This window comes from Rhyacophila brunnea, unplaced genomic scaffold (genome assembly GCF_057557595.1).
Source record: "Rhyacophila brunnea isolate RB1 unplaced genomic scaffold, BYU_Rbru_1.0 scaffold_6, whole genome shotgun sequence".
Classification (NCBI taxonomy): domain Eukaryota; kingdom Metazoa; phylum Arthropoda; class Insecta; order Trichoptera; family Rhyacophilidae; genus Rhyacophila; species Rhyacophila brunnea.
This window is the reverse complement of record NW_028233276.1, coordinates 24,093,487-24,107,880: the sequence shown is the minus strand read 5'-3', so window position 1 is coordinate 24,107,880 and position 14,394 is coordinate 24,093,487. Positions and strand designations below refer to the sequence as shown.

The following is a 14,394-nucleotide window of genomic DNA, read 5'->3' as shown; positions in this document are numbered from 1 at the left end:
TAAGTAAAAAGTAGATGAGTCCTAGGATACTAATTAATAGTGTCCGTTGTAATTTTACAAGACATATTTGAATAGTTTTGGCTAGTAAATTCACGGTTGAAAAGAGTAGGCGAAGTGAAGATAATTTATTATTTGCATGAAGTGTCCCATTTCCTAACTTCATTCGCTTTGCAACGTCCAACCAAGGTAAGGTTATAAACAAACAAGACGAATTGTCATTATTTCTCACGGAGCATTTAGAATATTTTCGACGGTAAATTAGTAATGAATAAAAAAAACAATATTATTACCACCGCCACTTTTTGAAATATTCTATAACAACAAGCCTCGTGAAAGATTGAACCAAAAAATTACGTCCGATGAGTGTTTCAACGCGCGTACAAAACGACGTAATGTACAAGGAGAGGAGGAGCCAATATGCAGACGAATAACAGCGGATCCCGCGCTAATACTTCATAGCCTCTCACTCATATTGGCGCACTAATTCTCTTATTTTTATACTTATTTCACATACCAAACATCAGTATGACACATAATCACACATATTTTGCCAGTAAAAATGCACATATCGGACGGAAAACCGATAAATGTGCAAAAAAACCAAACGTTACACAGTGCGTTGGATGAATATCTTGGCTACATTGTCGGATTTGTATACCGCTTTCACAATGATAGTACGACACGTAAAAGAAAAATTATATCTAATTACATCAATACGGTCAAATTGAATTCTTGCGAAATGAGAAATTTTGTTATACCTTTGATTAAATTGATATTTACGAACGTTTAATGAACAACACTATCTCGAAAGCACAACAAACGCGCACCATTTTGTAACTAGAGGCAGCGCTACTCACGCCGGTATTACCAACCTTACAAAATTCCTTTTTACTTGCATTTTTTTTAATAATTTCCTTTCTCCTCCCATTACATAGTATTGGTAATAAATAAAATACATTGAAATTTGCCAAATTAAGCGGTATGAGAGGATTCATTGAATTTAATAATTAAGCTGGTATATAGATAAACGGTAACTTTATTTTATTCGCCTTTTTCAGTAATAAAAAATATTTTTCTTTGTCACATTGGTATTAAATGTGACGCCTGTTCCTTTTGATCATGAGGCTAGTTCCATTGCTAAATTGCTTATATTTTTTTAATATTGTACGCTGTCACAAAAATTAGGGATCCCTATATCTAATAATTGAATGTTTTTATAGGTTTTCGAATGGTAGAAATAAATTATATTATTAGAACACATCGAAATTGTATGAAAATTAAATAACCTTGACTGCTCTGCTTCCACGCGAGTGGACAATGTTTGCATTTTATCGTAAATATTTTGTAAGTCATTCTACAAGCGTTGGTACGAAAGAAGAACAAATGAAAAGTAAAATTTCTTATAAGTCCACGAAAGTTGTGGGGTTAATATTATAAATTTCAATTAACACTATTCAATTGAAAAAATAATCTTTCTCTCACATATCAAAAGTTGTCGACCAATGTACGGCGAGAAAACTTGAAGGAAGGCTTTAGGTAAAACGAATGCCAACTCCAAACGATTTTCTTTTCAGAGCGATTTTACTTTTATCGGCAGTATAAATAAACATCAAATCATTTTATTAAACGTCCCTCTAAAACTGTGGGAAAATTGTAGCTAAGGTGGAACAATGCCATTGCAATGTTTTTCGCCTTTTTATGGACCGAGTTTTGTTTGCAAACTATTGGTTTGTTATTCCTTGAAAATGAACCGAGTATAAATCAATGATGATCTTCGAAACGATTTAAAATATTATAATTTATTAGTTATCCTACTCGGTATTTGATATTATCAGTAGGTATCTTGTGTTACCTACTACAGTTTTGTGCAAACAAATTTAAATTTTGCTAGCCTCTAGTTTTAATAAAACCTTTGGAAAATAGACAATCTATTGAGTTCCCTGCAATCTATCTATACTATGGGTAGTACCTACTTATATATATTTTTTTTACATAAATTGTATTATAAGTACTTACCCATTTATTCCCACATACGATATGAGTCGTATAGTTCCTATATACGATAAGTCCACTTTGATGAAATGTTGGCAAACTAAATATTTTCATTTAATACTACTTCTTCTTATGAAAACCTATGATTGAATTTATATTATGGTGGTGTGTTGTTTTTATACAAATATTCACAATAAAATTAATCATTTTCGTAGCAGTAAAGGAGAAATTGACAAAAGAGTGATGGACTTATCGGCATTTGAAAATAACTGTCAAATTTATCGTATTTAGGAACCCAGTAGGTGTGACTTATCGGTCTTGTTTCTCAACACTAACGATAAGTGGTTGACAAGTATAGGGTAAATAAAAAACAATTATTATTTCAATAAATACAAAAATAATTTGTTAGAATGATTTCATTCATTGGTGATGTGAGAATTTTCGTCAATAAAATAAAAATCGGATTTTTTTAAAATTTATTTATTATCATAAAACCTAATACATAAAACGAATCGAACATAAGTTTTGTCTTCTCTTCATCTAATAGACAAATGATTATTAAAATAAAATCAATAAAATATTAACATGGTTAGGTAACTTTAAAAGATTTTTTAGGTAAGTGATAGTAGAAAAAGATACACAAATGTAATTACCGTCTTCGCTCCTAAGCAGAGCATATGAACCTCCACAGAGTGAAGGTTATATTAACAGACCCTTTTTTTCGAGGAATGGTTGTTAGCTATTCGCCCAACCCATTGGGCCCTTGCACTGGATCAAGCATACATTGAAAAAACAACATGCACTTTTACACAAATGTACCTATTATGTATAATATTGACACTTACTTACTATCAATAATGTAATCACAATATTTTTTTTTAAATAAACGTCCGAGTAATTTGTTAACAGAAAAAAATGTTATAAAAAAATGTTATTAAAAAACCATTATTTGAAACGAGGGAAGTTTACATTCACACAGATTTTATTTTGTGCAGGTAGAACATTTACAAAAAAGTACGGAAATAACTAAAATAAAAACAATTGTTTAATTCGAGAGAAATTCTCAATCACCCAGTATTTGCCAATATTTAATGCAAAATAGTCGTATTTTAAATACGTTTCCCGATGATCCACGTTCTTTTTCCATAATTCCTAATTGATGAATCGTTTCCTTGATGTATTTACTTCCACTTTAGCAACATTCTGGGTAAGATCAGACATTATTTCGTTGTATTTCTACTAAAAACTTGAGATACTTTTGATAATGCGAACTGCTACAACGGCCATGTTGATTTTAGCAAATGCTCGATGCTAATTATTGGCTGTCTACAAGGTCGCATGGACTTATCGGCCTTTTGAACAAACCGCACCGTGGATTTATCGCGGATAGGAATTCATCGTGATTTTGAAACTCTCTTTTCATATGAATTTATAGCCTTTAGGAACCGATCAACTGAACGAAATTATGGAGCGCTGGCGGTAGTAAAAAATGTCATCATTATCTCAATTTTGACCAAAAGTGGACTTATTGTATATAGGAACTATACGACTCATATATGGAACCGAAAATCGAATTACGAAATGTGTTGGAAAAAATCAATAAAAATAATTAGTCTATTCTTTTTTAAACTAGGATGACCATAATAGAAATAAACTATTCTCTGCACATTTTCCTCATTTGATTAAATTTGTCATGGCTTAGGTTTTAGACTCTAAAGCCTAAGCGTTATGTGAACGCTGATTTCTTTCCGCACCTGTGCGTCCGTTATATACACAAGGCAGCTATCGACGGTAGTTTAGTATATTTATTATTTATAGTTAGCCGTCTAAAGCAGTGCTCCGCAAACTTTTCTCACCCACAGCACACCAAAGGCCTTCCCAGGATTTTGCGGCCACACCACACGTAAAACAATGTATACACCAAAACATGGACCGCACATCCTGAAGAGGGAACGCATTCCAGGATCTTTAGTGGGTCCCCCTACCTACCGCTAAGGTTAAAGACTCTGTAATACTCTAAAATAGTGTTTTTCAAATGGAGTTTGAGGTAAAATTAATGGTATTAGCAATATTTTAGTATTTATTGAATTATGGATAGTTGTCGGGATAGAATAATTTTTTGTCGAGTATTATCACAATAATAATTAATTGTATCCAGTGGCGGCTCTAGCATCTTTTAGTAAGTGGGGTCAGATGGCGTGAAATAACTAATAAGTACTTACCTAATCATTAATCTAACCGTAGAAAACATATCTTTTGTAGCTATTACTTCATCTTCATATGCCTCCTGTGTTCGAAAGAATCTTATTGCTACAAGGAAAACAAAATAGTCTTTTCAAGGATACACTCGCCGTCAATCATGTTTTTTTGGTAAACCGTTCGGAGTTAAATGCTTTTTTTTGTTTTGATTGGTTCATACACAATAACTAAATCACTAGGTTGGTGAGGTCCCAATCGTTTCACTTCTAGTTTGTCTTCAAATGTCAATGTACTGAACTTATATTTCAATAAATAAACCACCTCATTCATCATAATACCTAATATTATTTATCAAAATTATTTTACTAACGTGAAATTCAACTATCCACAACTAGTACTTTACAATTAATATTTAGGTAATACAAATTAATATTGATTTAATTAACTGAAATAACACATACCTTTTGTTATTATCATTCAAGATATTATAAATTATTATTATAGTATGTATTAACAAATATAATTTAAAACTTAAGGAGATAGATAACATATTTGATCACTTACTAGCAAACTAACTAATAAACTAAACCGGCGGGTCATGGGACATGAATTTACAGCCGACCGACAAGATAACTTCATAATATATTATAATAATAATACGCACACTTTTACCTACTCACACTTATACAGGACCAGGTATTTTCAACAGTGTCCCCGGTCCAGCATCGGTACATGTGGGTAAAACGTGCAAAGCGGCTTACAGACGTACGTATTATTCAGCTTCATTATGAATTTTGAGAATCATAACTGGCAATCGCATATAGCATCTCATAATATAAACATTGCTTTGACTTTAAGGGGCCACCAAATTTGGACCCCAGAAGTATCGTTGTGTATGTACTATGTAGGTAGAGCCAAAACTCACATAGAGCATTAGGGTTGCGCCAAGAAACAAGAATCAAGGATGGGCAAACGGTACAAATAAAATATATACTTAATTAATTTATACAAAATCAATGTATTGTGGTAGGCACGTATAACATGAATATTCAATTGAATATTGACTACAGAATGATGAGGAGACCGGGGTCTGTCCCTTTGGTACCTTAAGGAAGAGCCGCCCCTGATTGTATCCTACAATCGCATGTTTTAAAATATGAATAGCAGAACAGTAAAATAGCGCTTTTTTACTATTAAACCAAATTTGTAATTTGTGTTTATCTCACTTATCTGGTTGACCCACCACGCCGGCCCCCAGGCTAGTGCCCCGTCAGACTCCCCCTTGTGGGGGTCATGCACCAAAATTACATTGATATATATTTTTTTATTTGATAGATAATTAAATTTTAATATACATAACACAGGAGGAAGAACTAAATGTACATATTTTGCAAATTTGGCTATTAAGTATTGTATAATATACAAAATTTTGTTTGTTTTTTTGCACCGCGGCATACCTAGCATCGTCTCGCGGCACACTGGTTACAGAACACTGGTCTAAAGCGCAAAACTGTCTATCTCGCTCTAAAAGTTAACACAGCCAAGAGAGGGGCTGTTAAAACATAGCACTTTTTGCCAGTTTCAAGTTTAGTTTTTTTCAGTGATTCCCAACCTTATTTTGTATGGAGGGATCCTTGAAATATTTTGTAAAATCTCAGGGAACCCATATAATATTAGGTTTCATGCATAAACTCAAATAAATGTGTTAAGTAATTGTAGTAGGGTTACTATGTAATTTTATTTATTGTTAATAATAAAAATGACATGACATGTTAATAACATGTATTCACTTTACATCTGGTATATTGGATACAAACATTGTGTAATATCGTCAGCACTCGAAATGGACTGGAACGCACCGGAGCAGTGCTCCAGTTCGTGAAATACCCGAGACTACCACTCCATCTTGTGGAAAATTGAAAATGGCACTCCGATGTGGAAATTATTATGATGTTAATTTACATTGTTTAATAAGAAACTTGGCAAGTCGTATACACCTATTTCTACAAACAAAAATAAGATTTTGGGTTGTTTTGTTACAAATTTTTTATGCAATCTTAACTCGTTCGTCGCGGACGTCACAGCTGCCATGTCCCCGTTAAACGGCCATTAGATGCATTTAACATGTTATTTAAATGTGAAATTAAAATTAATCAAAAGGTACGCAGTGATTGTGTTAATGACATAACTTCCGACTAACGAGAGTTTTGCACCAACCATTCCATAGGATTAAACAATCGGATAAAAAATACATTATTTTTAAGTCAAACTAGTGATGTGCGTAGACAAACCATACACTCCTTATATGTGATAGGTAAATTAAGGAAAAGTAATACCATTTTTGAGAGCATATTTCGTATAGATTTGTTTGTTTCCATTCAAGTTTTTACTTTCCCTGTCCCAATCTTTACAAGTAATGCGTATCAGATGTCTATAGACTTTTATTCCATTTGTTCATATTAGGTAATTAGGTAGGTTATCGAGCGCTTTGGTTCATAAACTTTTCTATTTCAAACGCTGATTGTTAAATTAATATAATTGGTTTTTTTTTATAAAGCAAAGAATTTTTTAATTATTTGAATACTCACAGAATCTGGTTGTAAATCACTAGCTTAGAGGTAAATGTTACTATATACTAGGAACAATAATTCATTCAATAAAACAACTTAAATATTAGTGTAGTGAATCATTTTATTTTAAATAATTTCGCACATTTTCCTGCAACTGTAGAATGAAAAATCAGCACATCAAAATTTGGGTTTATTACACTTTTGAGATTATATAACAACATACCTATTTCAATATAAAGACATGTCAGACCCGATTGTTGATTTTCTACATTGGCTTGTCAACTGTAACGGAAAGTTTCACTTCCTCTATGTGCCGTCTATCCAAATTATGTACCTACCTATCTCGATATGAAAGCAGCAAACATATTTTTATTAAATGTAAATAAATGCTATGGAATTGTAATAGCAAGACATCAACAAAGATAACGATCCTATACCAACATATACATATTTTTAGTTTACATTTCACTTCATATTTTCACCCAACAGTATTTTTTTTCTACTTGAAGACATTTTACTGTTGAAAGATTACTCATGTGTTTATCAAGTCAAATAAATGAATTCCTTGTCATTTTGATTATAGTACTTGTCAATGGCTTATTGCAGCCATCTCAATGGTTACAATCTATACTTGTGGTTGAAAATTCTTTAATATTTAGAAAATATAATAAATGCATTTTAAATCTGTGACATTAATACTTATTAAAATCCTACTATTAAAAGAGATAAAGGGGCACCAATAGTCTCATCATTACCCTCAGAGATCCAATATTTATAGCTAGGCCAACGATAGCGAGAAAAAATAAAAGTCGAGTGTAGAATACAATTTGTGTTTTGTATACGACATGACTAAGTAAATGACGAAATTTTAAGCTAGGTGCTAGGTTGATTTAAAAAAAAACGTAAATTAAATAATGTTCGCTCTTAAGCGTGGAATATATCAACAGACTTTTTTTACGAAGAATCGTTGTTAGCAATTCGGTCACCAACCCATTGGGTCCTTGCACTGAATCATGATAATTGAAAAAATACATGAATTTTTTTGTACCTAGCCGCAGGACAGAACCTTCGACCCACGGCTTCAGAAACTGCCGGTCTACCAAACAGGCCACGGTGGGTACAATAAATTTGATAAAATAAACTTTGAGATTTTTCTCCATTTTAAGGCAAGTATCTGTAAAAGCATTATGGAAATATCTACTAATAATAATACATTATTATGTACACGTTAGTAATTTTTATTTTCTTAGTAATTCAAACAGTCAAATAAAACGTAAATTTAAAAAATTACTTTTCAATAATCAGTAAAATATGTGAATAATAAGTTTTTTAAATAAAAATTACTAACACATATAATAATTCTTACGACTATCACGTAATTATACAACAATGAATTCTTGCATACATTTGAGTGTCATGTTATCGTTCTAATTGTGACTCAAACAATGTAAAATGACTGATGAAATGTCTTTTGATTCATAATAGAATAAATTGTCTTTGATGTTAGTTTAAACTTATTCAAATACAATAAAATCTAAAGGTGCAATAGATATTTGATAATGTGCATCGCACATCAAAAGCTAATCAATATTTTTTTTACCTTGCATTGTAGAAAAAGCTATTAATTAATTATTACTTAAGACTCTTAAGAGTAAAACTTATATTATTCTTAAAATAACAACTCTTCAATTGGAAGAATAACTCTTCAATGAATTGTGATTTTTAACTGACTAGCTATTAAAGTGTACACAAGAAGCAATAATTAGCGTTCCAATAATTCATTTGTGGAAACTATCTATTTCTTCTTGTTGACACTAGGTGATGTCGATTGAAACACTGATGATGCAGACATGAGGTTATCAATATACTGTCCTAAAACTTGATTTTCAGATTTTAATTTCAAGTTTTCTTCCTTGACAGAGTCCACTCTCTGCGATAGGTCTGTAAAATAAAGATTATTCATGTTGGTTACATGTGAATTGTACGTAAAACATTTCACCGTAGCACAGTTCGCCGTGAGCTTTCTTATCGGAAAGAGATGACCGTATACTATAAGGTCTCCAATTTTATTAGATTCAATATGAACATTAATTCAATTTTCATTGCTGATTTTGGCAAAATTCAAGAATTCAAGAATGAAAACCTAACCTAACAGATAATCCAGTATATCGACTATTTTCTAAATTTGTTTGTTGGTGGCTTCCTGTAAAGTGTTAACCGACAAAAACCGTGTTTTATTTAGACATGAATTTTATGTCAGTACTAAACGACCCAAAGAGGTTGGACGGTCTTTAATATACGGCCATATTATATTTCCCATACAACATTTTTTTCACGGTGAAGTGTGATACGGTGAACTGCATACATACAAGTTTCCGGACACAATTCAAGTTAACTGCCGAGTCATGTAAGTACCCCCCAGTTGTAACTACAATGATATAAAAAAAAAACATTGTAATAGTAAAGTTATTCATTGAAATTAAATTGACATTCAACATTATTAATAAATATTAACTCTACCAATGCTCTTCCCACATTGTGCTACTAACAATTGACATCAATGTATACAGGGCATATTGACTCTTTAGTTTCACAAATGACAGTTTTAACAGAATGACTTTATTTTATGACATTAAAAATAAAAAATAAAAATGGTACTTACGAAATTTTACATAAGTTTGGAATAGATCACTTAAATCATTTAAATCTGACTTCATTGCATTGGATAGTTATATGTACTTGTTGTTTGAAAGCACTTAATATCTTTCTTTTCACAGTTAATTGAAAGGATCTATTATTGTTTATAATCCAGAACCGACTAAATACTTTAGTAATAGGTATTGATATACAGTAAAATTGAGGGCTTGATATGTTTATAACTTTACTCATATCCATCTAATCGACTAGTGTACGAAGACGAACCTACAACATTATGTATTAAGCTTATTAGGTTGGTTTAATGATGCGCTTGAGGCTTGAGCTTTAACTAGAAAAGTGTATACAATAATCGGAATAACGACGGCTAAATCAACTTACCATCCAGTGTGTTCTGTAACTCCAACACTTGTGAAATGAGTCTAGCTTTCTCTTCTTGTTCATCAGCATTGATGTCAGGGTCTAGACTTTGGGGGCCTACCAGCCCCGGACTGGAGGATCCATTCGTGTATGAACTCGGAATAGAATCCATAGACCTCCCGTGATTGAGATCGTTGTCATTACTGTCATCCGTTATAATTACTTGGGGATCGTCATCTGCTAATGGAATATTTTCATCTTGCAATTTTGTGCCTATCATAGACATAGTAGTTGGATTTTTATAAAAATCTGTTTAAATATTAAATTAATGGAATAGTTTTTAAATAAGATAATTGCCTGACACTAATAATAATGTCAATGTATTTAAATTTAAACAGTGATTCAAGTGATTTTCACTTGACTAGCTGTCAAATTTAGCTCATTGACGTACGTACAGTGTTGCCATATTTTGAAAGAGGAATTATAGTACAGAGCCTCCAAAATTATAGTATTTGGAGATAAAATATAGTACGCGTTGTCATCTGTTGAAAATGAAAATTTTCCCGATTTTTCATAGTCGGCTTGTTTAGTATATAGTACAAATACTATAATTATAGTACGGTTGGCAACACTGCGTACGTAGGTATATTTGGTGTTTATACCATACAAAATATGACACATATTCTTTATTATTTCCAAAGAGATTGAGAACTCCCAACCTCTTTGGTTAGTTCATATCAAATAAAATTCTAGCAAAATCCTTTTATCAAAAATTTAATTTTATAAAGTACCTAGGTATTTTTGTTATCATAATTAGTACATTATTATTTTTTTGGAAACAAAAATCATTACAATTTAGAGTACTGTCCAATCTCTTTGTTACAATGCAATACCATTTCCAGCTGCAATGATAATAAGTTTATTAATATAATAAATTATTATAATAATAATATTACCCATGTCATTTGAGTAAATACAACAAATAAAATGAAAACGAGAGATTTCCTCGTGAGAAAATTTTGGATATCAAACAATGAGGTTTGATTTTCTCGCTGCGATCGTGATGTTCTTACAAACGAAAATCGTGCATTGCCCCAGTTTGGGTAAATCCGATATAAATCTCATTGGCTGATAACCACCAGTAACCTATTAATACCTCATCGGCTGCTTACCATGTAATACCAATACACCAACCATTGCATGGCTACGAATATTTTACGAACTATCAAAAAATGTGTATAGTTACATCAAACATGAATATAGCTAAAGGCCTATCCTATATGATAAATTTAATCAATGATATCAAACATTCTATAAAATATTCAGTGACTTAATTTATTCACAGGGTAAGATGTCATGATAGTGTTTATGAATAAAAACATAGGTACTTACAACAATATCTTGGTTTTGTGATTAAAAAATATATTGTTCAATAAATAATTGTCCATGAGCTATCTATTTTTAAATTAGGTACCTACAGAGTGCCAGTTGTTTTCAACATAATGTACATTGCTCAGAAGAATATTTATATTTCTTTTAGATTAATTATGTACCTACCTAGTATAATATGATATAATTCTTGATATTGTGTACTATGAGTATCTCCTATTATAAGTTTTAAATAATAATTTTAACCATTTAAATTGACGTAGGTATGTTAAATCACACCAACATTTATGATGTGTTGATAAGCAAGCCAATTTTTTTTTACATATTTTTAAAATACTTTATTTAGTACCTACCTACTAAAAACATTATTATTATTCTTTTTCTTCTTCTTCTGCTAAATCCGCCCCTTAGTTGAAGCATAAGGACACCACGCTGCGCCTCCAAGAATCCTGAGGCTGCTTGGTGCGTTTTCTTATCTCCTCGTTAGTCCTAAAGTCATACCTACCACCGCATAGCCAGTATCCGTCGCAAACATCTGTTTTCGAAGCTCAGGATACGGTCGCTCTGAGCCTTCGTAAGGTGCCATAATTTCGCAGCACCGTTATTATTACAAAACCATTAATTATACCTAATAGTTAAAGAGATCTGTATTTCGTCGCTGTAGGATTGGTTTGTCGAATAGACCAAATGTTCAGGAGACGAAAAACCAATTTCATAATCCTATATTTAAATACATGGAGATATTTAAATTGTTATTTTTACAGCATATGAATGATGTATTCATTACCATTACAAAGTAATTTAAAGAAAAGGATGGTTCTAGTCGAATTAGACACAAAAAAACATTCTGCATTAAAAGGTCGATTTTGACAAAAACGGATATTCGTCAAACATCGGACATTCGGACAAACCAATCCTATAGCGACGATTTGTCAAGAGTCAATTTCTTCATAGTGTATATTTGTCTCCTTTTTCTTTTCATATTTCACATGGACGAATCTGTTGACGATCACAAGTAGTAAATTATAAGGTAGGGCGTAGGCATATAATATTATTGTTGTTTTTATTTAATAAAACACAATTTTTTTATAGTACTTATTCTTATTATTATACGGTTTCGTCAGGCGGACGAAACCGGTCCTAATATATTAATTAAAGTGGAATAGGTACTATAAAAAAATTGCGTTTTATTAAATAAAAACAACAATACAATGAAGTTCCACCATGAATTGACAGTTAACAAAAAAAGAAAAAAAAAGAAATATATTATGTTCCTTCTAATTTTGTTGTGTGATTCTGAAATATTACAATCCATAAACTTTTTGTTTCAGTCATTAAGGCTAAGTGTATGCTGGTGCACAGATGGCGCAGTCTGGGCAGTGCAGATAATACTAACACGTTCTAACATGACGCATCGTGTAGCAGTCTGTTCTGACAATACAAGTATAACGATCCTAGTTTCTTTTGCAAAATTTATCTAGTTGACCGCAGTGATGTTGTATTTCAACGATTTTCATCTAGATTATCCCAAGAAACACTCTATGGCGTTTGCTGCTGGACTATTCGCTGAACATATACCATTGAGATGTTTGTACATCATTAGTAGCTCTCTGGCCATCAGTTGTACGAACTATATGAACTATTTCTGCCTATGGAATTATTGATCTTCAAATTTTCTGTTTTGCAGGTTGGATAATAAAATCTTTGTCTCATTGTTTTTGATGACAATATTTTATACTGTTACAAAAGAGTGAAAGACTATACTGTAAAACAGCGATTTCCAAACTGGAGGGCGCGGAGTGTTGCAAAGGGAGGCGTGACAAGTTTAACACAAATGTAGTCACAGGTTTGCAGTTTGCAAATGCATAGTTTATAATGAGCCTGGGGGCCCGGGCATAACAGACATTACAAATTTACTCTAAGAGTTAAAAAAAAAAGTTTCCTGCGGCGCTACTTCATTTCAAGACTATTAAATATTTTAAATATGTGGTTGTGTCTTGTAAGTTGATGTGATACCTATATGATGATTGCTATAGGTAGGTACTTAAATGATAACTCCCGTGTATAATTTAGGAAACACTACTTTAGAGCACCACACTGCCCTTAACCTCAGCGATAGGTAGATGGGCCCGCCAAAGATCTCGCCGGGGGGCCCGCTTCAGGATGTGGGGCCCATGATAGAATCCATTTGTCAATGAATGATGATGAATTTGGATTGACTACTATTGGAAAGGAAAACAATATTATGCAATAATTCATTGAAACAAAAACCCTAGTTCAATTTTGATTAAATCGAAGTTAAGAAAAATATAATATGTTGTCAAGAAAAGCAATGCAAATTGTAAGTAAAGTACTGCTACCATTCGTAACATCATATTTATGAGAAACAGGATTTTCTGCATTAGCTGCAATGAAATCCAAATATCGACCTCGTTTAGTAGAAAAAGAGCACTTTGTGCTAATAAACAAGCACATCCATCGCATGAAAAATAAATAAATTTAAAAATGAATGTAATAAAAGTAGTAAAATCTTGTTTATTTTTATAATTAAGTTTTTTCATTGTTGTATTAAAATTAAGTACCTAGTACATTTTTGGCTATTTAAAAAGGTGTCTGTATTATTTAATGAAATTAACTAAATATAGGGTGGGGAGGCGCCAAGATTAGATTTTTTTTAAAAGGGAGGCGTAGTAACATAAAGTTTGGAAACCACTGCTGTAAAATAAGATAAAAGTATGAAGAATTTAAGTGATTATGCTCAAAGGCACAAGGGCAAGGCTGGCAAAATAATAACATGCCTAAGCACCAAGTGATGGGTGATGTGTCATATAATTTCAATTAATCATAATATACTGAATTTTTATAAAATATTTTTTTGTAAGGAGTGTGCCATTCCAAACGGAGTGTCACATTTTACTTGCCTTTGTATTTTTTTTAAATGGTCACAAATTGCTCAGATGAGTGTTCATTCTCCTAGTTAAATTATATTAAAAATTCCAATAAATTATTTTTTATTCAACAAGACGCCAATATTTACACATTTATGTCATAATTTACTAAATTGATAAACTTTTTGTCATTACTGATGGATATAGATTTTACCAAAGATTTTGAAGAAAGCATTCTTCTATACAAAAGAAGCCTAAATGTAATATGAAAGTGAAGCAAAAAGAAGAACCCAACGTGTGGCTAATCTTCAAATGAACCGCGAAGGTTTGGAAGGTATGTA

General features: G+C 31.9%; 2 protein-coding genes across 2 annotated transcripts in view; both read right to left on the bottom strand.

Moving 5' to 3' along the window:
- The window catches only part of woc (zinc finger protein without children), a 30,412-nt gene extending 29,573 nt beyond the window's left edge, over nt 1-839 (bottom strand). Inside the window, exon 1 of the mRNA XM_085956251.1 lies at nt 759-839. The gene's annotated coding sequence lies outside the window, so the exon portion shown is untranslated. The remainder of the gene's footprint in view (nt 1-758) is intronic.
- Nucleotides 840-6,565: 5,726 nt separating this feature from the next.
- Nucleotides 6,566-10,220, bottom strand: LOC147065440 (short coiled-coil protein B). The gene is made up of 2 exons (XM_085956751.1): nt 9,798-10,220; nt 6,566-8,702 (listed from the first exon to the last, which is right to left on the bottom strand). Exons 1-2 carry the CDS (start codon nt 10,060-10,062, stop codon nt 8,557-8,559), a joined length of 411 nt encoding a protein of 136 aa, XP_085812877.1. The 5' UTR covers nt 10,063-10,220; the 3' UTR covers nt 6,566-8,556.
- Nucleotides 10,221-14,394: the final 4,174 nt, after the last annotated feature.